Here is a 24265-nt window from a genome sequence, read left to right on the forward strand (position 1 = left end):
GGTTTCAAGCAAGTTCTTACATAGCTCTTCCTCTTCCCTCTGTTGTCCTCTCATATTGCTCTCCATATTCTCTGAAGTAATCACCTTGCTCAAGACAGAGCGTGAAAAGTTCAGATTCAGCAAACCTGAATATAAACACTGCTTTTAACACATTAGAGCAAGATGAGGGAATGCCAGGAACTCTGTTGGGAAGAGAAGATGCACAAGAGTGTATGCAAATATAAGATTTCAGTGTTGGGTTTGGTTTGTTCCCAAAGGGTGAGAGGAGACTAGAAACAGAAAAGGCCACCTGGTGTCTTCAGAAAATACTCAACCATCAGGCACATCATCAAAGCTGAGAAAACTTTTCAACAGAGTTGGAATTTTAAGAGCCTAGGGACAACAAGCCTTGCCCGAGTCTTTCTGAAATGGCGTTGTCCTTTAAACCGCAAAGCCTTTCTGAAGAAGGGCTCCAGTGTGAATGAAGCCAAAGCTGGAAAACGAGGGGACTGCCCCAGCCATTTATTAATGTCAAATATGCTGTCTCATGAATCAGGGCAGTTTGTCTGTTTTGGAAGCCTTACAGAAAGCCCACTGCACCTGGCTTGTTGAGCTCAGCATCATGCTTTAGGCTGCTCCAAGAGGATAGCTGCATTCTGTGTTTTGAATAGTTTGTCCTGCAAACATTTTTTTTTTTTTAAAAAAAAAAAAAAAGCTTTTATTGAATAGCCATCAGCAAACAGATCATGCAGAATTTGAACAATACACAGAATGGGGGGGAGGGGGAAACCCACACAAGGCACAGCCCCAATTATTTGTCACTTCATAAGATCTGGCCAGCACAAGTGTCACATTTGATCTTCAAGAGAATAGCTTCAAAAGCTTCCTGATTTGAAAAAAGCTAAATGCTTGTGGGGGACACACATACAAAATACACAAAGTTTATTCTTTGGCAACTGTTATCACAGTGGCAGATATTCCAGGATTAGGATGAACTCCAAAGGAAGAAATAAAACCCTGATACAGACTGTGCAGGCTCAGCCAGTTAACGGCAGAGGGAGTCTGGGCCCAGCCCTGACCATTCAACACAGCACAGAATGGAAAAAGTCACCAAAGGCAGCTTTGATTAGTAAGCTGCCAGAAAATTAAAATGTTTCTTTTCCAGCACTGATTCCAAAGGGTAGGGGCTGTTCAGTTTCTTTACAAACTGCGCAGCCAGTTTTCATCCATGCCTTCGCTACCTCTCCAGCAAACATCACAGCAAGATATGACTTCTGTTCCCTCGTTCTCTCTGTGCCCCTGCCATGACAATTTACACCAGCAGAGGATGTCCAAAATTCAATACCACTGAATGCAGCGGGAGTTCGACCATCAGTGTAAACAGCACTGCCATTTAATCCATTGTATACACCAGCAGTCAGGACAGTAACCTAGCGAGCAAGGAAGGCATCAAGCCTAGAAGAGGCACTCTACCCTAAGATACAACATTTGGGAAGAGCAGAAGAGGAAAGCAAGGCACAGCAGGCAGCTCAATCCATGCGCTTTATCCACTACAGGTTGTTCTCTGATAACGCCCTCCCATCTGTCTACTGCCTGCTTCTCCCATGGGCACAAGCAATGGCCAGCGCTGCAGCACAGATGAGGAAGCAGGAGTGAAATGTTTGGAGTGTCTGCGATAAGGCCTGGCCCTGCCCCCAGCAAAGCCAGCAGAGGTATAAAGGCCACAGTTGTCACAGTACCACTTCAGTGCTCACGCCTGGCCTTTTCAATCCACTGCTTCATGTAGTGGACTTCCAAGACCCGAGCTTGCTTCACAGATTTGGGGTCACAAGGGTTGTGGCTGCGCAGGTCCAGGTGATGAGCTCCATCTGGGATCATGACAGCCACAAGGGAATCGCTGATGTTCTGGGTCACCCCACCTGCAGACCATGGATCCAGGCCACCGTTGCTGTAAGGAAACCATGCTTTATTAGGGTATATTTGCACAGAAGTCAGCAATCCATCCACGCTGACTTTCAACCATACATACTAACAGTAACAGACCTCAGCCTTGCCTCCAAGCCCCCTGCCCACCTCTCTTCAGAGAGGCCCTCTTGCCAGTTACACAGCTATGAGTAGCTTGAACAAGGCTATGCTGCCATCACCAGTCATCTGCTGATTCCAGTAATAACCTCTAATAGTGTCACAGCTTCTGGAGATATACATGTACACCTACAGCTACCAATCTTTGTCATGAAAAGGTCCAGGTCCCCTGTAGGAAGACATGCTCAGTTCCCAAATCAAAGCTTTTTGCTTTCCTTCTTCACAGTCTGCTGTAAGCTAATAACCAACCCTTCAGAGCAGAATTTTCAACTTTCAGGAAGTTCTACCTTTTGTTCTCAGCTAGGTACCAATCTCTTTCTATAGAGAAATTCTTGGACCTTTCATTACTCACTTTATTGCTAATAACCAAATTACTATATAACATTTATCCCACAAAATTCTGTCTCCAACAACTTTCTCTGTGACAGAAAGAATCTGATGCAATTTACTCCTCATCCCCAGGTCCATGAAAGCATTTCTGGCAGGGAAAACCTGGTTCCATATGGTGCCTGTTCTACGGAGCAAGCCAATGGCTGAACTGGGAATAGATTTGCATCTTTTTTTTTCCCCCCTACGTCTGGGCTTAACCCAGTAATCCCTACCACCTCTTATTTTCCTTTATTTCAATGTTCTTCCTCATGTGCAGTCCATCTTTCTGCACGAAGAAAGCAACTTATGTGTACTTACGAAACTATACACAAACCTAGATCGGTTCCTCGCATAACACACTGACCTGCTCACACAAGGAAACATTAAGTATAGGCTACTGTATGCCAGTTCCCAGAAGGATTTAAGAAATCAAAACACCCTGGGACACAGCTATACACAGCTAGAAAAAACACTACAGTGGTAGCACTGCAAATCACAGACAAAACAAGTGAAAAGTGTTTGTAGAAATACTAAGTAAAAGTCTGAGTTCGTTTGCTTCTCCAATGAAGCAAACAAGAAGCTTGAATCTGCATAGGTCTTATTTTTCAGTGGTTCTAAATATGGCTGCAAGTAAGAGAAACGTTTTGTAACTGCAAAACAAGAAGCATACACAGCTGCCCAATAACTATAAAGCATTTGATTTAAAAGGTCGTCTGAATCAGCAGAGCACCTTGGCAACAGGGGGATGAGTTGCTGAGAGACCCAAGATGTGCATGGACTTGGATCTTTTGGTCCCAGTCATGTGGAAACTGAGCATGCTGCAAGAAAACAATCTCTGGCTTTTTTAGGAGCTGCTGGCTGCATCCTCTGCAGCTCCTGCCAAACGATGGCTACAGAGGCACTGACGCACTTTGAAAAGTGATACTTGCTGAGGGGAGGGGGAATGCAGGGCTCACCCCAACATCATCCTGAGGCTTGAAGTCTTACAGGACAAGGTAATTCAGTACCAACTGGAATGGATTATTTATATGTTAAAGTTAAAAATGCAAGTGAGTAATCAGTTGCCCATCTCACAAGACAGAAGTTTCCTGATGTATTCAGAAGTAGAAAAAGAATTCGACATTTCCTTTCTAGCAGTGGTCAGGCAAGAACAGCTTCAGAATGATACATTTCAATGCAAAATATCAGCACACCGGTCCTGTTTTCAATTCATCATACTTTCCTGAGAGCATAAACAGGGTCCCACATATCCCCCAGCAAGAAGTCTCCTTTCTGATCATCTCTTTAGAGCCTCCTCAGCCCTCCAGCTCTACCCAGCACCAGAGAGGTATTGCACAATCAGCACTGTTTGTGCATTTCTTTAATTTGTACATCCACCATGGTTCTGTTTTCTGAACTTTTCTCACCTTTGTCTTCAGCCAGACATTGTTTTGCCTTTTTTTTTTTTTCTGATTTTTCCCCTCAAAAAAGTGCTTCTTCTGCAAACAGCTCTAGCATCTCTCAAAACAGAGACCTCACTTTCTGCCTTTCTCTCTCCAGTACAGAACTGGATAGGTGGGCATCTCAATTTCAACGTCTACAAGCCCAAGTATGATCTGCAGATTGAAAAAAAATGAGTTTTTAGACTGTACGTAAGTTTGTACTGTTTGATAAAAGTTGGGGTGTTTCTGAATGCAAGGTACAAGAAATGCAAGCCCAGTTCATCTAAATACATTCAACCTGTCACTTTCCAAGGCTATAGCACAGAAAATTTTCTAAACCTCCCTAAAAGAAAAAGTCCGTTTCTACCAGAGTTCGTGATCTCAAATCAAATTCCCATTCACACCTGGGCCAATTTTGACTACCACTGGTTATTAATGAGATGCTACCAACTGCTCCAAGCTCTCTGCCACTACAAGCACAGAGGGCATTAAAGCGTCATTTCCCCTGCTCTGCAGCATTTCCACACCAAGCATGTGCCGCTAAGAGCATCAGGAGTAGAAGCTGCTGGAGAAGAAATGGAAGTTCTGAAAATCCCATCTCCTCAAACCAATGTTTTAATAAAAATGTTCTGCCCAGGATAGGCAAGCAATATTTGTCTACAGCTTAATTAAGCACTCACATGCTAAGAAAAAGCTCAGTAAGGTGTCTCCAAGAAGGTACTGAAGAGGTGCAATACCTAGACCTCACCACGGGTCTGCAGAGAGATGCACTGCTCCTGGAAGGAGGAACAGCAACAAGAGCTGGAGTATCCTAAGCAAATGCCACTGCAGATAAATCCACCCCGGAGTGGTTCTGTTGAGATGCAGTATTCTTCCCTTCCTGTGTTAAACTGCTGTGCAGCAAGTTCCTCAACATTAATGCAATGCTTTTTACCCCACAAGGAGGCTCATCCTCTGGTAGACATAGGGTGTTTTTTTTTTTTTTTTGCCTTTTTTTTTTTTTTTTTGGTAAAGCACTCTGTGGTGTTTGGGGATAAAAGGCTCTTATATAAAATGTACTGTGCTGACAATGTATTTGGTTGAAGAGAAACAACCCAGCTTGAGATCCAAAGCTTTGTGTGTACAGCACTACTTTTTCATTCAGTTGGTTGTTTTCAAACTTCTCTCATTTCAACCTCCTTTGGCTAGCATAAATTCTTAACCACTAAATTTGTTTGCTTGTCTATCGCTTACAAAGCCAATTTCTGCTGTACAGATCTGTAAAGCCTAGGAAATAAACACTGCAAAAGTTAAATTAGTTAAAAATAAAGAAAAATGACCTAAAGAGAAATTCTACCCTTTTTGGCAATTTTTTTCCTCACTCTAGAGAATATATCCTGCTGGTACACAGTAACAGTAAGAATCAAATGAGAGGAAAGCAACAGGCTTTTGGAGCCAGACAGACCAACATTAACAGATCCAGAGAATAATACCTAATTCCACTGAGGACTCTTACTTTAAAATACACAGCTGTTTACCAAGTCCAACAGACTAATTCTGATTTTCTTTTTATGTGTTTTTCTCTGAAAAGGCTTTGCACAATGTGAGGCAGAGCACAGAGGAATATATCCAGGAGCTGCCTGCCATGGGCAATCAGTACAGAGTCAGAACTCCTGAGGGCACAGGCTTTGACTGCGTTTATTAAAAGTCTCTCTAGCACATAACAGCATCACAAACAGCCAGTCTTAAGCTGTTCAAAATAAGCATCGCCTCACAGCAGACGTATAACTGTATAAACCTTCCACTATAGAAAGCTGAGCAGAGTTTAACCTTAAAATAAGTAATGGTTTTGAGTAGACAGAAAACAGCATTGACTAGTTTTTGTACTAGACAAACATTTAATTTACATTTTGTCCATATAAAAACATTTTCAGACTTTCAGACAAACTTGAAGTCAAAGAGAAAGGGGAACATCACACCAGCCTTCCACAAGGCTATCACCCACAGCAACAATTTCAGTGACCAAGATCCTGTGTTATAGCTAGAGCTTGATTAGACTTTCCTTTTATGTGGAAGAGACAGTGCTTTGGCTTCTTAAAAGCTAGACAGATTTACCAGCATGGGAAACCTGGACTTTGGCCACAAGATAAGAAGAAATCAACAGGGGAAGAAAATTACATTTGGCAGAATCCCAGCCCAGACTCTTCTTTTAGAGTTCCCCAGGCAGTGACAGAACAGTTGGCTTCTTCAGCCACTGTAGATCAACCATTTTACTCTCAAGAGCAATACAAAGCACTCCCATCATTTATTCAGCTGGGAGGCTAGAGACAGATCCTTTTGCTACTCAGTAAGTGGGGGGAGGAATGGGTTAAAAAGTACCCAAATATGGCAAATTCCAAAATAGTAGAAATGAAAGTTTGGCAGGTCCCCCAGAATTGCCACCACTGTACCTTCCTAAGGTGAGGGGGACTGACACCCCTACATTCCTGCAACTATAAAGCAGTAGTCTTGAGGGATTTTGTGTGCATTAGCTCCGGTGGATAATGGAGCTGAAGTTACTTTAGTACACAGTAATGTGAGTTGTAAAGAAGCTACGTCACAGATCTGTGGATTGGAAGAAATCCCACCCCCACCATCCCAGCTAAGGTTAGTTTAACAGTAGGAAATTCCACCGTTTGCCACAACAGTGTTAACAGATATACTTGTGGTATTAATGTGTTGGCAGGACAAACAGTTGAAACTAAATGGTCATTTTTGCTTCGGGACACTGCAAGGGGGATTTATTATTTCATCTATAATAGCTTTGCATTGATTCCCAAAATGGGATCTTCTTGTGCTGCCCATGCCTACCAAGGTGGTAACTCTAAAACAGTATCACATTACTCAAGAATTACTCAAATTACTCAAACTATTCAGACACAAGAAGTGGGAATTGTTAAAGAAACCATGATTGCTTCTAATAGTCCTATTTTGCCTGTTCAAAAATCAGCACTTGGGGGGATGATTGCAGACTACAGAGAATTGAACGAAGTCACTCCCTCCACTTGCAGTTACGGTCTCCAGACACGATTACTCTCATAGACAAAATTAGTGAAAATTTACAGCCCTGGAATGTGGTGATAGATCTTGCTAATGCTTTCTTTTCAATAGCCATTGCTTCACAAAGCCAAGACCAGTTTGCCCTTACCTGGTAACAAAAGCAATATACTTTTCAAATATTGCCTCAGGGATATAAACACAGTCTCTATTTGCCACCAAATGATAGCAGGTGATATAGAGCCATGGTAAGGTACCATTGTTACTTATCATTATGTTAATCTGTTGATTACTGCAGCGTAACTACAAGGAATTAAAGTCCTGCTGGCCACACTTTCTGGTACCAGCCAGAATGCTGCTGCACCTGAGCACACTGCTGGCTCCTACTCAGCTGGCCATCAGCTACTACCCCCAGGTCCATTCCCAAAGGGCAGCTTTCCAGCCACCACTCCTCCCCCAGCCTCTGGTGCTGCATGTGGTTGTTGTGCCTCTAGTGCAGGACCCAGCACTTGGCCTTCTTCAACCTCATACAGTTGGCCTCAGCCCATCAATCCAGCCTATCCAGATCCCCCTGCAGAGCCCTCCTACCCTGAAGTAGATCCACACTTGCACCTCTTCTGCTCCCTGTCAATATCTATCAGCTCAGGGGGCTGAGTATCCAGAGAACTGGTCTTGCTGCTAAAGACTGAGGCAAGGAAGGCATTAAGTACCTCAGCCTTTTTCTTATCTCTTGTCACTATATATCCCCCCACATCCAATAAAGGATGCAGTTTCTCCATAGTCAGACATCTAGTAAGTTAAAGTCCTCCATGAGAACAAGGGCTAGCTATTGTGAAACTTCTCGCAGCTGTTGTAGAATGTTTTGTCTGCCTCTTTGGCTTGGTTAGGTGGCCTATAACAGACACCCACCAGGACATCTGCCTCACTGGCCTTCCCCCCGATTCTTACCCATAAACATTCAACCCTGTCATCACCATTATTACTCTCAAGGCAATCCAAACACTCCCAAACATCCAGTGCTACTGCGCCAGGTAGCACAACAGCATCCAGTTCCTTCTGTTTGTTGCCCATGCTGCATGCATTGATGTAGATGCACTTGAGCTGGGCTTACAACCCCAGCACCTCTTGGAAGGGGTGTGTGTGGAAGCCCTAATTCCTACAGAACCATTCTCAGGCACTTGTGATTTCTAACCCATCAATACCCCTTGTCTTTGCTGTGACATGGCTCTCCATCTCCTGTCTCCACTGGGAAAGGGGACCAAAGGACTTTGCTAGCACACTGTCCCACAAACATTGGTGTGTCACCTACCAGGTTTGTTTCTAGCAAGTCTGGATTTATCTCATTTTCCCCCTTCAAATCTCCCCTCTTTCTTCCCTCTTGGAGATAGGTCTATCCCATCTGCTGTCAGCAGGCCTGGTATCATGTAGAATGACCCATTGTCAAAAAAACCAAGTTCTGACAGTGACATCAGGCCTGGAACTAGGTATTGGTCTGCTGGCTCTTCCTGTTTCTCTCCTCATCACTTACTATAACTGGAGGAATGGAGGAGAACACTACTTGTGCTCCTGATCCCTTAAACCAGTTATATGAGGGCAATAGGGCCTTGGGACTCCATGTTGGAACTTCATTGCTACCTACCCAAAAAAATGGTAACAGATGGGCCTGCACCAGGGTAGGAAGCTTTCTCTTCATATCTTTAACCCCAGGGAGGCAGCAGAATTCCCTGTGAAGTGTGTTCAACCTGCATATCAGGCCTTCTGTTCCCTTCAGAAGGGAGTCTCCTATGATAACGACCTGTCTTTTTTAATTTGCTGAAGCTGTTTAACCTTTATAAGGCCTCCAAGCCTAGATGAACTGTCATCCTCAGTATTGTTCAGTTCCACTTACAGAGTCTCATACCTATTGCACATTGGCACCTGGGAAGGCAGGATAGTCACTGAGATGTGCCTGCTGCCCTGGGCAGGAACTTGTCACCATTGCCCCTTACCTTTTAGGTCACTGTGGTCAGCCATTTGTTTTCTTCAAGGTTTCCCTTTTTTTCCCCAGCTTTGGGACTACACTGGTCTTTTGGGCCTGCCTCAGGGAGTGAAGGAAGTGATTCTAGTAGTCTCTCCTTCTCGTGCTCCCTGATACTCCCCATCTTACCTCCTCCCAGAGCTGTCACTAAGCAGAGAAGTATCTCAGTGTACCTTCCATGTTTGGAAAGGTAACAAAAATAAATTTACTCTTCACATTTTAGCCATAGGTCTGTGGTTGTTCCTGCTGCCTGCACCGACCCACACAGTTAGTACTGACAGCCCAAACTGGAGGAAGACAACTCTGAAACAAGGCTCACCTGAAAATGATGTTGCTGTGTGAGCTGATGTTCTTCCCTCCGTACATAGAAAGAACCCAAGAGGGGCGAGGTCTCACTCCCCATAACCTGAAGCATTCTTCTGAAAGTGCATCAAAGTCCCATTTCTGAGGTTCAAACATATCATTGACACCATCTGTACACATGGGCATCACCATCTCGGTGCAAACCTGGAAGAGAGCAGGGCAACAAGATGCATCCATGAGACTGTCCCTTAACTATATGTGTAGCATTTAAAAAGCATAAACAACATGATTGGTAACTACCAAACTATCACAACACAGGTATCAAGCAAAAGCTTCATCTTCCATGCAAGAACCATTTCCTGACATTAGCAATACTAGAGAGGAAGAACAAAAAGTTGTAGCCTGGAAGCCACATAGATTAATTGCCATGGTGGGGATTAACTCAGTCTATTCCTACTTGTGTCTTTCCCTCCAAGCCTTCAGAAGCACGTCATCTGCAACAAGCTGCAGATTGGATGTATTTTTGAGTCCAGCTGCCATATTCTTTGTTACCCACATGGTGTCCCCCCTGCCTATCTCAAAGTAACTTCAGAGCCTGCACATCTGGTGCTGTCTGGAGCACAGGAGAAACAGTAGACAGTAGCCAAGAGCAGATGATGACAGCCTGAACACTGATTTTTATACCTTTTTTCTGGCATCACTAGCTCTTCTCAGCAGAGCAGCTGAACACTAAGTGCTACGTGTGCTTGCTTAGTAAATGAGACAGGAAGCGCAGAATGCCCTGGACACCTTAACAAAATTACAGATCCCTGTGGTATGTGAAGGGAAAGGTTGCATCTCGGTGAGCTACAGGATAAATAGCTTTAGTTGAAAGAAATCAGTATCAATATCTCCTGACATATTTGCACAGACAGTGGGCTTGAAGGGTGCAGTTCAAGGAGAATAGAAGACTAAAATGCTGCTTCTTCATGTTGACTAGAAAGGGATGTACAGAACTGAAACTCTGCAATCAAAGACAACCTAAACCTCCTGGGAAGGTAGCTTCTCTTTCATGCCTTGCCCTCCTCACTACAATCATACTTGCCTCAAGCTCTCTATCACCAGGAAATAAGTTGCTTTACTATAGTAGTACTTATTTCCTCCCCTCCACCCCCATGTTTTCTACAGAGCAAACATTAGTAGCAATATTTCAACCGGTTACCCTATTTTCCCCAGTGATTGCTTGTTTATAGGACTAACAATAAAAATCATGCATAAGAAAGAGTTCAAGTTCTAAACCAGACAGAAAAAGAGATACAGCTTGTGATTTTGTTTAGAGGACATCTGAAAACATAACTCATCCTTGATGTGTTGAAATGTTATTGTAATCCCATTAATTTTCAGTTCTAAATCCTACCCTTTTTTATTTTCAAAGACCTGGGTTCTGTTTAAAGCAGTGTATAAACAGGCAGAGTCCTTACCGATGCTTGTGCAGCACAGCCCCATCAATTTATATCTGGTCCAACGTATTGACATGGCAATTCCCATCACCTCTAGTCCAAAAAACCTCACTGAGTTACAAATGAAAGGATAGAGCACATACCTGATAGTACCAACCCAACTGACCAAGATTCTTTGTTGCAGTCTCAGACATGTCAAAGCATGAGGCTTCCCCTGAATAATTGTAGTAGACGTTCACTGCCTGGTAAACATTCTGCAGCAACAGTTTGTCAGAGAGACTGGGATCCTTCAAGAACTTGCAAACTTCCTACAATGAAGAGGAGAGATGGGGTCTCAGTCAGCAAGAAATACAGTTAAATACACAACACCTGACAGGACATCAGTTTCATCTTCAAAGTATATCCAAACCACCACCAGAAAGCATCTGTGATGACATACCCTGAGCATTATCATTAAGCCATATTCCATTTGTGCAGTGCATGTAATGCAAGCAAACCAACTTTACGTTTCCCAATTAAAATTCTTGGCTCTTGATACAACCTGTGGCAGTCAACAAACAGCTGATGCACAAGAATGATGCTCATTCCCCTTTTTCAGCCATGTTGGCTATACAGATCCAAAAATACAAGAAAAGAGTTAAACTAAGTGGAAAAGACTTCAACAGTCCAAGCTTTAATCAATCCTCCAAGACAGTCCTCAATTACCTGTATGGGCCAAGCTGGCAGAGGCTGTAAGAAGTCAGCTTTATAGGGATAGTCCACCATAGCCAAGTCTACCCATGTTTCACTCAGCCAGCTTTTCAACATAGAAGCATCCTGAAGATTTTTTAATGGGCTGCACAAATGAAATGTGTTGGAAAGCCATTGTAAACCTGCATCTTTAATATAAAAAAAAGTAATGTATTAATAGTAGCACAACTGACCTATGTTAGGTATTTTCACCAGATCAGTTATACTGAGTGAAGTTACCCCACATGCACACAAGCAGAGCAGATCAAAGTTTAGTCAGCATCTTTAAGCAAAGGGAAACATAACCTGAATGGACGTTAAGATAATGTTATCTAAAAAAAGGGATGTACAAGTCACTTGGCATCTTTTTGACAGGAAACATCAGGGCTCTCTTCTTCCAGAAAAATAAAAGCTTCTAACAAGCTAGCTCAGGAGTCTCCTTGCCTTTGCTGTCATTATATCATCTGATGTAGAACCGATCTAGAACCCCTCCAGTTCAGCTTCTCTGACTTGAATTGGTTAACTCAGCATACCAGGATCTCTGTAGGATGCTGAAGTGGCAAAGGTGTGGTTTTTTTGTTTGTTTTTTTTTTTTTTTTCCCATAAGCCAGAGACCTCATCTGAAATATTCACCTTAGCACTAAAACTAGTGCTATAAAGACTGTAGCAATTTCCTATACTTGATTGCCTCAGTTGGTTGTTAAGTTTTGTTTGTTTTATTATTTTTAGAAATAAAACATCTGTTCTACTTTGTCAGAAAGGAATACAAACATTGAGGTTCTAGCTTGTTAGATCTCAGGAGTGTTTGACCCTGGATTCCAAGACCTGCCACGTGTGAATAAAGCACATGATCCAACAAAACAGACATTCATAAAATAACACTGAACATAATTAACAGGTTTTATTACTGAGAATATGGTTAAACAAAAACTTATCACCACCACAAACACATCCACGCGCTACAGTTATGATGCAAACTCACTGATTTTATGAAGTCATAACATAATCCTGAACATTACGACCCTTTAAACATGTATTGGTGAGGTCTCACCTGTTGAGGAAAGGTGGTTAATTGCACTCCAGGAATTCCGGATACTTTCTGAGCAGCCAGTCCCACTCTTCTTGAAATCATTAGTTACTATAGTGAAGTAAGCACCACAGGGAACCAAATCACCAAACTGCCAGATTGGGGCAGAGGCTGCCAGAGCTCTACAAACATATAAAACAGGTATTTTTTTTTGAGAAACATACGCATCCTGAACCCCTGCAAAGTCAATTTCTATCCTCTGGGCAACACTTTCCCTACAGTCACTATTTAAGTAGCATTTATAATTCAGCCAGGTACTCACCCCTTCCTGAACTAATCAATGTTGCAAAATTCTTCTGTAGGCCTGTATGCAAAGGCTGTTGAAGGTTACAAGTTTTGGATAGTAGCACAAAGACTCAGTAAATATATTAAGTATAAGTTCAGACAGACATGATTGTTACATGAGAATAATAAAGTAAGCTTTCTCACTAGGCATTGTACTAACTCAACTGAAGACAGCCCTTGCCCACAAGTAACTGCTCTCTAGCAGAGAAAGGTGAGAAAATTACTATTTGTGTTTGCTAGAGAATAACTAAGGCACTCAAGAGATTACACACCTGCATCAAGTCACCAGGAATTCTGGTGACCCTAGAGAAATTAGGGCAAGAGTTAGTGTTCAGAATTATTACTTAAAGATCTTAATACACATCTCTGAAAGTACACAACATTCTGTACCTGCTGCCCTACAGCTATCTTTTTTTTTGGTAGATAGTACCTAGTCCCAAATTCAGAGTGACTTACCCTGTCCTCCCAAAAGTGAAAAATTCAAGCTGGTTTGAATTACAGTCCTTATCCCACTAACTCAAGTTCAATGGGATAAGGTTAGCACTTCAGTGCTAACACTTATAGCACTGAAGCAACAAATGCCTGCTGGGTGTTTGAGCAGAACAAGTACACTCACCCAACCACCACATGGGGGTATTTCATCCGAAACCAGGCTGCAAGCATCCCTCCATAAGATCCTCCAATAGCTATGACAGGACTGTAACGGGCTCCTGCAATGGTCTCCTTTAAGTATTCAATTAGTACTGCAAAGTCTGCCAGAGCTTGTTCTGATGTCAGGTAGTTCAGATGCTTGGAATCCTGAGGCAAAGAACACAGGTTACATACAGCATGGGAGCTATATCCAGCAGCAATCTTTCTCCCCCTGAACAGATGTTGAGTTGGAGAGCTGCCTGATAAATTAAACATTTGTTACAGGTGTCCTTTGAAGTGCTAAATTCTAGCTTGTTGTTTGTTCATTTAGAATTAGTAATAAAAATAGGATAGTTGTGTGCTTCTAGCACATCTTACTCAGGCAAGCAGTCATTGCACTGACAAGTATAACAGGTAGAATTATTTTGGTATAGAACATATGTAAAGAAGAAAGTAAAGACGACACTTACACTGAAAGATTCATTTCCAAATGGCAATGATTCTCCATAATATCTGTGTTCAGCAAATACTAACATGGCATTAAGTTCTTCAGCCACATCCCACATAAAACCCTGATTGGGGGAAAACACACATTTAAACATATTGAGTTAATCACTTGCAAAGTCTTTACTTTCAATCTACTGTACCTCAAATCTTATTCTTTGATTAGCAAAATATCACTATCAAAATACAACCAGAAAAGCAGACTGCAGTTTGGTTTTAAAGCATCTTTGCAGAAAGAAAATGTAGAAGACAAACCCTGAGCTAAGGCAAGTGTACCAAAAAATGCTGCAAAGTATTAAGCAACGTTGTTTTGTGAGTATACTTGGGCAATCCTGCCAGAACTCCTATGGAAGGATTAACAAGCTTAATCCACAGGACATCAAAAAACACAACAGGAAAAAAGCATGCATTTGAGTTAGGACTGTATTACACAAAGAAGCAGAAAGAAGTGTTTGGCAATAAACAATCTAGAGCACTGAAACAGTTATTTTCAACTAATAAATAATTAGGACAACTTATTATAACTTGTTGACAGAAGCATGTTATCACCCACCAGCTTTCACCTGCTGACAAAGCAGTGCGTAAGCAGCCCTCAACTTCCCTCAGGCCCAGGACATCACCTCTGTTGTGGTAGTGGACTTTGTATCGAAGTGGCTAAAAAAACTGCCCACACACTGCATCCTGCATTTGTCAGGAAAGCAAATTTTTTCTACGGATTTTGTGAGGGAACATGCATCATCTCATCTATCCTTGATGTCTGGCCAGATGAATCTCACTTCATACTTTTCTCAGATAAACACAAAACAGCCATCAAAACCTCTCATTTCATTCATTTCTGAAGTAATGGTATTAATGCAATGGGTCCAAACTTTTACATCCTTCGGTTGAGGCACCACAGAGTGTTTCCCCTAGAAGATTTCTTCACAGCTCAAGGAAGTGTTCCCCTTTGATTTCTGTGGAGTTCAAATAGGACCCCCAAATCCCCTAAAACTTGTCCTATACTTTTTTCAGCTTACTTTCTCCTGTAGCTGTCATAAAGCCATTGCAAACTTCTCTTTAAATAATGTTCTGATATTGTCTTTCTCCTCCTTCCTTATTTTTCCACTAGGCCACTGCTGGAAAAAAGGTCTCTTAATTCAAAAGTCAAGGATCTGTTTCATACATACTGTGTTGTTGCAGAACCACGTGATGTCTCCTTCATTGCCTGTATAGAACAGTATTGGTCCATTGTCTTTCTTCCAGTGCTGATCTGCTATCAGGTACCGCTGCTGGAACGTAAGGTTTTCATCAAAGCCAAAGTGATCAATCTGTCAAAAACAAGGAGTAACATCACACTCAGAAAGCTAGAAGTGATCACGGAGTCCACTGTAAGTGCTGACAGTCACTTTGCAGAGGGGAAAAAAATGTTTCAATAAGACGAAAAGTGACAGTAAATTCATTCATATTCTTAGATTCCTAATGCATCAAAACTCTTCAGCCTTATGAGGAAGCCAACAAAAATTACAGGTCTGTACAATGAAGGCAAAATTTAGAGATCAGAACATTTTTATAGTATCATTCTTAACATGATTTCCAAATATATTCAGGAGAACAAACAAATCATAACAGATCAAAGTCTGACTTAATAAAAGTTAACAAGCAAAAACAGTCATTGTCCTGCAGTGTTGAACGTCTTAGGAAAATTCATTAATAACCTTACCATTTATTTAAAAAACCTCCCCCTTTCAGGATAAGATTGAATTTTAAAAATATTCCTGTTAGAATGTGTCTTTATTATTCTTAGAAAAGCATTAATCCTCTGCAGATGATGTATAATTGACAGATTTTTCAGATTGTTTTTTCAAGTTCTTCTCCTTTTCTCCTTAGAATTTTCAGTAAGTCACATCACTTCTCCAACTCTCCTTCTTTCTACTACCCTAGAAATACTGGAAGAATATATACACGCAACTTGAGACGATAAAGCTAACACTGTGTTTTGACTTAGAAATTTATTCTCAATTCATAAGATCAGTTTTTTCAGTTTTATTCATATTGCTTTGTATGCACTACCCCCCTTGACTCTTCCCCAAGCATTCATCTGTACTGGAAAGTTTATCAAAATAGCTTTTACAAGTTAGCTCCCTGCACCAGCAGGTTCTTATCCTGCAACCAAAACACCCACACAAGCTTTTAATCAATAGACTAGCCCCCCCCAAGAGCTATGCTGCCTAATTTCCATGTATTCACAAGTCACCACTATTTTTACCCATCAGCTGAAGATGACCTGTACTTCCCCAACTTTGACTTCCATCAGCACAAAGCAGCACCTTTTCCTTTCGTGCTGCTTCCTGCAGATGTCAGGCTGTTGCCATCTGCTGGCTTGAGCATCTCTGCTCACCCAACTGCTTTTACACAGACAACTGCCAAACCTCTCAGATGATCCAGGAACCAGCCTGCCACATTCTGTTTTGAAAATACTTTCAAGTTAAGGTTAAGAAGCAGACCAGGAGCAAATCGAAGCACATGCTGCTAACACAGTGAACTAACTGCTGGGCAGATTTCTCCTGGCAACTCAGGAAAGACAGCCCAACTCCTGACCTGCAGGATCCAGCTAATCCATACCACGTATATACGCATTCTTTGCGACAGAGTGCAGAAACTTAAGATACACACTGCTGCAAAGTCTTACCAAACTCTCTCAAAGCTCACTCAGTCTTGGACCAAAGGATCAGACTTGTTGCTGAAGTGAGAGGGCAGCTGTGCTGTAACTCACTGAGCAGCTGAAGGTCTGTGCATTGTAATCCTGACATAAGACAGGGTCTTCATGCTGAATAAGCTCACTCCAGTGTCTGGTGCTGGACCTAAATAAAGCTATGTTCTACAGTTCTGCTTTGTGGGACAACTCACTACTTAAGCACATGGTGGTTATTTCACTGAATTCAAGTAATGACAACACACGCCAGGCTTATTTCACACAAATAACTTACCTGCTGCTTCTACGTTTGCACGTTACTGTTCATTTTAAGTTCACTTTCTATATCAACAATGATTTGTAGCAAGGCAGAACAAATGAAAGTCCTTGGTCCAATTAAAGAGAGATTAGATAAGGCTGAGCTAAAAAAAATACTGCAGTTATTAAACTCCAATACTATTAGGAAGTACAACTCAAGCATCTTTTGTTCCATGTCTGTCTGCAAGAGGGGAAAGCATCTTTTCCTATTTAACCTTTCTGATTAGTCTGCTGGTCAGAAATCGTTGAGAAAAACTACATAAGACACGTGCCTCATCTGTCTTTTATGGAAAAAATTAAACATCTAACATTGAAATTTGATTATTTTCCTGCAGAAAGCCAGAGTGCACAAGACTGCATGAAGCATTCAATTTTCCTAACCTACAAAGTTATATACCAAAATCTTCTCAGTGCAGACAGCTTAGTGCACAACAGACAAAAACATTGGGGGAAAAAGTACAATAGGTGAACACATCAGCAACCTTTGGTGAGGCAGGTTGAGGCTATCCAGTGGGCTACTGTGCAGAACTGATTCAAAAGCCCTTCAAATCATTCCCATTCCTCAGAAACTGGAAGATCTAGATAGTAATATTCAAATATAAATGTTTTCCTGAATGATAGATAATACTCTGTACATAAAGGATTTACAAGTTTACTTATGATGCAACCTGTTGGTCTGTTCCCACAAAACTGAGAAATATCCCAGTGCTTTAGGAAGTCTGCCTCTCAGTCATGAGAGGGAGAGAAGTACAGGAACTAAAGCTTCCCTCTGCCAGTTTTAGCGACCATGGTGACTGTAGTAGCACAATTCTCCACCGTGATTCTGAACTATGCTGCAGACCAACTCATTGGTCATCCCTTTTTCTCCTTCTTCCCTCCACCTATCAAACCTGGCTAACCTCTACAGGTAAACTGCCTTACTGTCCTGGTTTCAGTTTGGACAGAATTAATTTTCCTCCTAGTAGCCGGTAGAATGCTATGTTTTGGCTTCAGATGAGAAGAGTGCTAATAACACTCTGTTTTAATTGTTGCAGAGCAGTGCTTACACCAAGCCAAGGACGTTTCAGCTTCTCACTCTGTCCTGCCAACAGGCAGGCTAGGGGTGCAGCAAGAGCTCGGAGGGGACAGACCCAGAGCAGCTGACCCAAACTGGCCAAAGAGGTATTCCATCCCATCAGAGGTCATGCTAAACAATATATAATATATATATATACACACACACAATAAACAAACAATAGATAGGGGTGGCTAGCCAGGATAGGAGGGCTGGACTGTTCGGGGTTAGGCTGGGCATCAGTCAGCAGGTGGTGAGCAACTGCATTGTGCATCACTTGTTTCATGTACATTAGTAGTAGTACTATTATTGATATTATTTTCCTGTCTTAATAAACTGTTTTTATCTCAACTCACAGGCTGCACTTTCCCATTTTTCTCCCCCCTTCCAGAGAGGGAGGGGGGAGGGTTGGCGAGCGGCTGTGTGGTGTTCAGCTGCCAGCCAGGTTAAACCACAACACTTACGTTCATAAGAAGTCAAACCACAGACACATGCAAAATCCCAGACAGCACAGACAAGTCCAGACTTCTTCACAAAAATCATAAGTACCTATTACTCAACTGAACAGCAAAAACTCTTACTGCTAGATGATGGGGCTTCTTACCTTGTAGTAACTTGTCTTTGCATGAATAAGACATAACATGAATAGCAAAGAAAACCTCATGTTTGTAAAGCAAATGGATGTCACAGCTACCAGTTATTGCCAAGACATTTAAAGAACTTAGAAGAATCCAGTACTGCAAAATGAAAGTCAGGAACATCCCAAGCAATGCCTCCTCCCAAGAGTAAGGGCTGTCTGAAGATGTATGAAGTCGGAACGAAGAAGCACATGAACCACTATGAAATTGTGAAATGGGAGGTTCAAGCACAAAGGGAAAGTTGTAGCCCAGGAACAGCAGATGGAGCTGTCGTGTAGTCAAAGCACTACAGGATCGCACATGAGAGCTGCCTGGTCTCATTCAGCAGGTGGTTTCTTCCCCCGCCCTTTTTTTTTTTTTTTTTTTTTTAAAAAAAGGCAAGAACGTTAAAAAAGCTCCGTGTAAAGTGCACCTCTAACACACACTAACTCTGATCGCCCATTCAGATTTTATTAAGATGTTGAACCAGAAAAATTCTTTTCTACTCCTATGCCCAAAAGGAACAGGCATGACAAAAGCAATTTGACTTTCACAATCACACTCAATTGGACACAACAGACCATACCAGCAAAATAAAAGTTTAATATATGGGTACAATACCTTAATTGCTGGTTAACAGTAACATTAGTTATGGTACACCATCATACATGATTTTTTTTTTTTTTATTAGTTTTCATTATTACGATTACTGCCAGCAGGTCAGCAGCAACTACAAGGCCCAGAGCAGCCAATTTGGCCCTGATTTGAGCAGGTCGCAGGGCCAATCCATGCTGCATTCAGAGCTCCGTTCCAAACTACTCCAGGATTTATCCAAAGCAGTTACACAGCCTAAAATTTTAAGCTTCTGTAAATGCTACCTGGCAGATTTGGTTAGAATTAAGAAAATAGCCTTTAGCAACAACACAACAGCAGCCTCTTACAAATGGAGCTATGATGTACACACAACACCATCTCTGTCACAGAATCAGATGTTGTGATCAAAGGAAAGACTAAAATAGAAAGAGGAGGAGTGGAAGCAATAAGTTATAAGTTTAAGGCAAGGTTTTGTCACCTGAGGTAGGCAGGATGTGAAAACTTTGGAGAGCTACATCTCAGAGGCAAAGAAAGCAAAAGCAACATTTCAGTTCCACATACTGAAACAAGGTTGACAGGGGTTTTTGTAAGAAGTGGAATCTCCCTGTATTTCCCCCCACTTTGTCCTAGAGGCTGGTGAGAGCTTCAGACTGAAGCCTTGAGCCAGCAGCTTTCATTCTTCAGCACAGAGACTTTCTACAGTGCAGCTCAGGATGAAGAGCTCTCTCCGGACTGGCGTCTGCCTCTCTGCCTTCCGCTCCAAGCATGTGGCACAGTTTTGACCTTACCTTGTACAGGCACCTGTCATGTGCTTATGTTGACCTCTCAAAGATGACTTACCTCCTTTATGTGATTTTTTTTGTTGTTGTTTTATTTTAGATGTACTTCCCAAAACAAGCTGCCCTGCTATACACATCTCCCTCAGGGAGGAGACAAAAAAGGCACAGCAGCTGTTTTTTATTGTACAGCTGTTTGTCTGCTTAATGCTCTCCTGGAAATATTCTGAACCCATGGTACCAAGTGAAGTACAAAGACAAAACAGGACACGTGGGCTAAAACCCACTTCCTTCTCAGCAGCACCTTAAGATCATTAAGGACTACAGGGACAGGACAGCACCACTAAGTTTTTTCCAAAAGGAGCTGATTCATAGGGTAGCATCTAACAAAACACATTTAATGTCATCCAGGGTGGTAAATCTAACTGATGGCTTTATGCTTTTGAGATTCTGGAAAGACTGAAAGCATCAAAGCCTTCATAGAGTCACACAATGTTTTGGGCTGGAAGGGACCTGAAAGCCCATCCATTTCCAACCCCCTGCCATGGGCAGGGATTCCTCCCACCAGACCAGGCTGCCCAAAGCCCCCATCACCCTGGCCTTGAACACCTCCAGGGATGGGGCATCCACAGCTTCTCTGGGCAGCCTGTGCCAGGGCCTCACTGCCCTCTGAGTGAAGAATTTCCTCCTAACATTCAATCCCCATCTCCCTTCTTTTAGTTTAAAACCATTCCCCCTTGTCCTATCATTATCTGATTGAATAAAGAATTACTCTCCATCTTTTTTGTAAGATGCCTTTAAGTACTGAAAGGCTGCAATGAGGTCTCCCTGGAACCTTTGGCTCATGTTGATCAGTTCATCCACCAGAACCCCTAAGTCCTTCTCTGCAGGGCTGCTCTGAAAGGGTTCTTCTCCCAGTCTGTGCTTATGTCTGGGATTGCTGAACCCAGGTGCAGCACCCTGCATTTAGACTTGTTGAACCTTGTTAGATTCACATGGGCCCTGTCCAGGTCCCTTTGGATGGCATCCCTTCCTTCTGGCCTAACAACTGCACCACTCAGCTTGGCGTCACCTCATTTTAACATTGTTTCATAGCTTTTTCCCAAACTTGGTTATCCCATTTGAGATTGAGTCAGTTATTTTACTGGTGAAAAGCCAGAGGATTAAGAGGCATGCTCCACCCTCTAAGAATTCATGGAGTTGTTTTGAGTGCTCATCCTGTCTGAATTATTTCCTGAGGACAGGAAGATGCAGGATGGTCTGAGGATATCCTCCTGCATGAACGGCAGCATGGGCACTAGCCTCCCTGGGATTTCACTGGTGTGTTTCTATTCAAGGCTTTACTCCTGGCAGGCTGTGGGGCTCCTGTCCAGTTCGCTGGCCCTATTAGCTTTGTTTCCTCTTCTAATCTTTGCTTCCTCCATCTGAGTTGAATGTTCACAAGGGCAGAGACTGCCTTGCCATCTTTGTACGGCATCATATTCAAAGACACCCCAAATTTTCCTACAAGTGCTGCTTGTATACATAGTCAAGCTCAAAAACCATGGCAGCACAAGAGTACCACCAGAAATATGTGCTCACACACTACTTACCTCCCCATAGCAGTGGAGACATGGGAGCAGAAATGGAACTTAAATAAAACATCACTTAAAAACTACATCTCCCTAACATTATTCCCATTGCTTTGCTTCCTCCTGTTGTGCGTTTTCTCTATGACAGCCTTTGAGGCTTCATCTCATTCACTGCTGGGCAGATTCTCTCAACTCCCAACAGGCTTATTGACTTAAAACTACTAGCTTTATTTCCTTATCTTTTTCACCTTAAATGCATGGAATGAGGTATTCAACAGCTGAGTTCTGCATTCCTTGCTCAGCAGACTGATACTGGTGCAAGGGACAGCTGAGACTGAAGACTAGCACCAGTCCATCAAAACACCTAATCGTTGGACGCTCAGTGGAAGAGCATGCAGATTGGAACTGCATCTTCTTGCATCAGGCTACATTGACCCTTTAATCTGAAAGTCCTAAAAATAAACAAAATTGCATTTCAGAGACAGAATCTTGATGCCATTGTAATCTTTTGTATTCCCCATAATTCAGAAGTCTCATAGCAATTCAGAGGTTTTGGTCCATGGCTTTAGTTTTATCTCATTTATCACACTTAACATGACACAGACATAACACACAAGCTTTCTGATTATTAATTCCAGCTTCCATTTTACTAGTGGTGGTCTAGAAAACCACTTTGTGATTTTTCCATTGCTACAGTTAGCTCTCAGTCCAAGAAACTCCTCAAAAGCAGATCCAGACTTAAGATCCTTGGATTGGAAGGATCTCCATTGTGATTATGTCCTTGTGAACACATTACCCTTTGACTGTAATCATGAGTTGTGTATTTTGCTGAAGCTTCCTTTACACTGCAGGAACTGTCTCATCTGCTCTAGGGAGGCTGCAACTGTTTAAGGAAGTCTGCTTTTGGCACTCATTTATCACTTCAGTGATTAAAAAGAAGTGACAAGCAGAGTCTCAGACAGGAACTGTACCCCCTGCCCTGTGTTGCACAGCTTGGACGAAGCACTTAGATGAAACAGACCAAAGAACATTTAAACAGCTACAGGATATGCTGTAGGGAAGTACCAGGTTACTCAGGTCAGCCCTCATTAGAAATAAACAGTTCCCAAACGCTACATGATGAGGGGTTATTTTTATGTTAGAAACCAGAGCAACCAAAGAGAACACAAACAAATTGGTTTTGACTTCCACAAACCATTAGTAGCATCTTACCATAACCCAAACTCCAGATGCCCCAATCACGTAAAGAAGAACACCACAGTCACGCTTAGGCTTGGACTATTTGGGTGAGAAAACCTCCAGTAGTGAGTCAGGACATAATTTGTTCCCGTTTCTGAGAGGTCCCAGGCCCCCCCACAATTTTCTGCCCCAGACTCTACAATGGCAAAGCTCCAGCAGAAGGGAGAGGATGTGATGAGAACAGCTTGGTTCAGCTTTCCTGCTGAAGCCTTAACCAAGCTCTCAATTGCACCCACACCCCGCTCTTCTCAAAGCGGTGGGGGCTTGTGCTGCGGATAATCAGTCAGCTACGTGAATTTAAATAAGCTGGCGATAACACACTGATGCTTCCAGTTAAGGCACCAATATCCTAGAGAAATTCTTCCACAGGACAAGGGATGGAGCAAGGGGTAGGGAACAAACAGGTCAGGGCTATATTACCCAAAGCACGTGATTTCATAAAGCACTATGATGCACAACACCAGCACAAATGAAGTTACTCTGGTGAAAGATCTCTCAGACCCATAACAGGCAAAGGTCTCTCATTTTTTTCCCCCCATCTGCCTGCCAGATGATTACAAATCCATCACAGTTGGAGGACTGACTGCAGAGGGAAAGAAGTTGTACAGAGCCTCTCAATATGTCCCCGATTAAGCAGTACATGACACTGGATATCCAGTTTTGCTGAGAACACCCGATACCTTGAATACAGATAATCATTTAAACAAAGCCTTCCAAAAATAAATTCAAGACTATTTTGATTTGGTCAAACTAGAACACCTCTACCCCTCCTCCAAGAGAGCTAGAACTTTTAAAAAAAAAAAAAAAACTATTTGGCAGTTTATAAAGTTCAACTCAAGCTACAACTGTTTTACCTCCCAGACTTGCAGAGCAGCAAAGTGCCGCTCAGTCACTACTGAGTATCTTGAGCAGGGAAGGAAGAAGCATTTTGGAAAACAAAGCACGAAAGCCACAGTTAGTCATACAGCCCTTGTGCAATACCAAAATGCCACAAGCAATTGCTCCTCCGGCAAGCTTGCAACACATCTGGACAGAAGAAATGCCTATCTGCTGGGCTCCGATACACTGGTAGAGGGGCTGATGGGGAGATAGCTGCAGTCAGGGAATTCACACCTTTGGCTCTCTGCAGGTCAATAGGTTTCCTATAAACTGCTCTACTTCCGAGCAGAAACACACGGGTCTCTTGTTCCAGCTGTTACAGAAGTGCTCCAGTAGCTGAGAAGGTCTACCAAGCAGATGAATACTTACCAAGTCTCTACACCAGTAGAATTAACTCCCACAATTGACCTGGACTGATGCTTTTCTCATGGCAAAGACATGTCTTTCCCTTCTAAACAGATGCCCCCAGATTTTAGCTGAAAAATATTTTTCTATTTCCACTTTTATTTCTCAAAAAGAGGCAAACATCTTTTTACAAACTACTCCATTAAGAGCAGACCCTGAACCAGAGACATTTGCAAAAAGCAACTTGCCATCAGCCTGTAGGACAGGAGCCTCTGCTTATGAGTTGAAGGAACTCTGCATTTTACCCCGGTAACTGTGACTTGAAGGATTGAAAACTGTAC

The 24265-nt window shown here is 42.4% G+C and overlaps 1 protein-coding gene across 1 annotated transcript in view; it reads right to left on the reverse strand.

Annotated features, from left to right (window-relative positions):
• Positions 1–681: 681 nt before the first annotated feature.
• Positions 682–24265, reverse strand: part of PRCP (prolylcarboxypeptidase) — a 30431-nt gene continuing 6847 nt past the window's right edge. The window contains exons 2-9 of the mRNA XM_032207455.1: positions 15027–15167; positions 13827–13928; positions 13343–13524; positions 12406–12563; positions 11331–11503; positions 10769–10933; positions 9203–9390; positions 682–1927 (exon numbers count right to left, since the gene is read on the reverse strand). Coding sequence (XP_032063346.1) covers positions 1723–1927; positions 9203–9390; positions 10769–10933; positions 11331–11503; positions 12406–12563; positions 13343–13524; positions 13827–13928; positions 15027–15167 — 1314 coding nt within the window. The 3' untranslated portion in view covers positions 682–1722. The remainder of the gene's footprint in view (positions 1928–9202; positions 9391–10768; positions 10934–11330; positions 11504–12405; positions 12564–13342; positions 13525–13826; positions 13929–15026; positions 15168–24265) is intronic.

The sequence above is a fragment of the Aythya fuligula genome, chromosome 1 (genome assembly GCF_009819795.1).
Source record: "Aythya fuligula isolate bAytFul2 chromosome 1, bAytFul2.pri, whole genome shotgun sequence".
NCBI classification, from domain to species: domain Eukaryota; kingdom Metazoa; phylum Chordata; class Aves; order Anseriformes; family Anatidae; genus Aythya; species Aythya fuligula.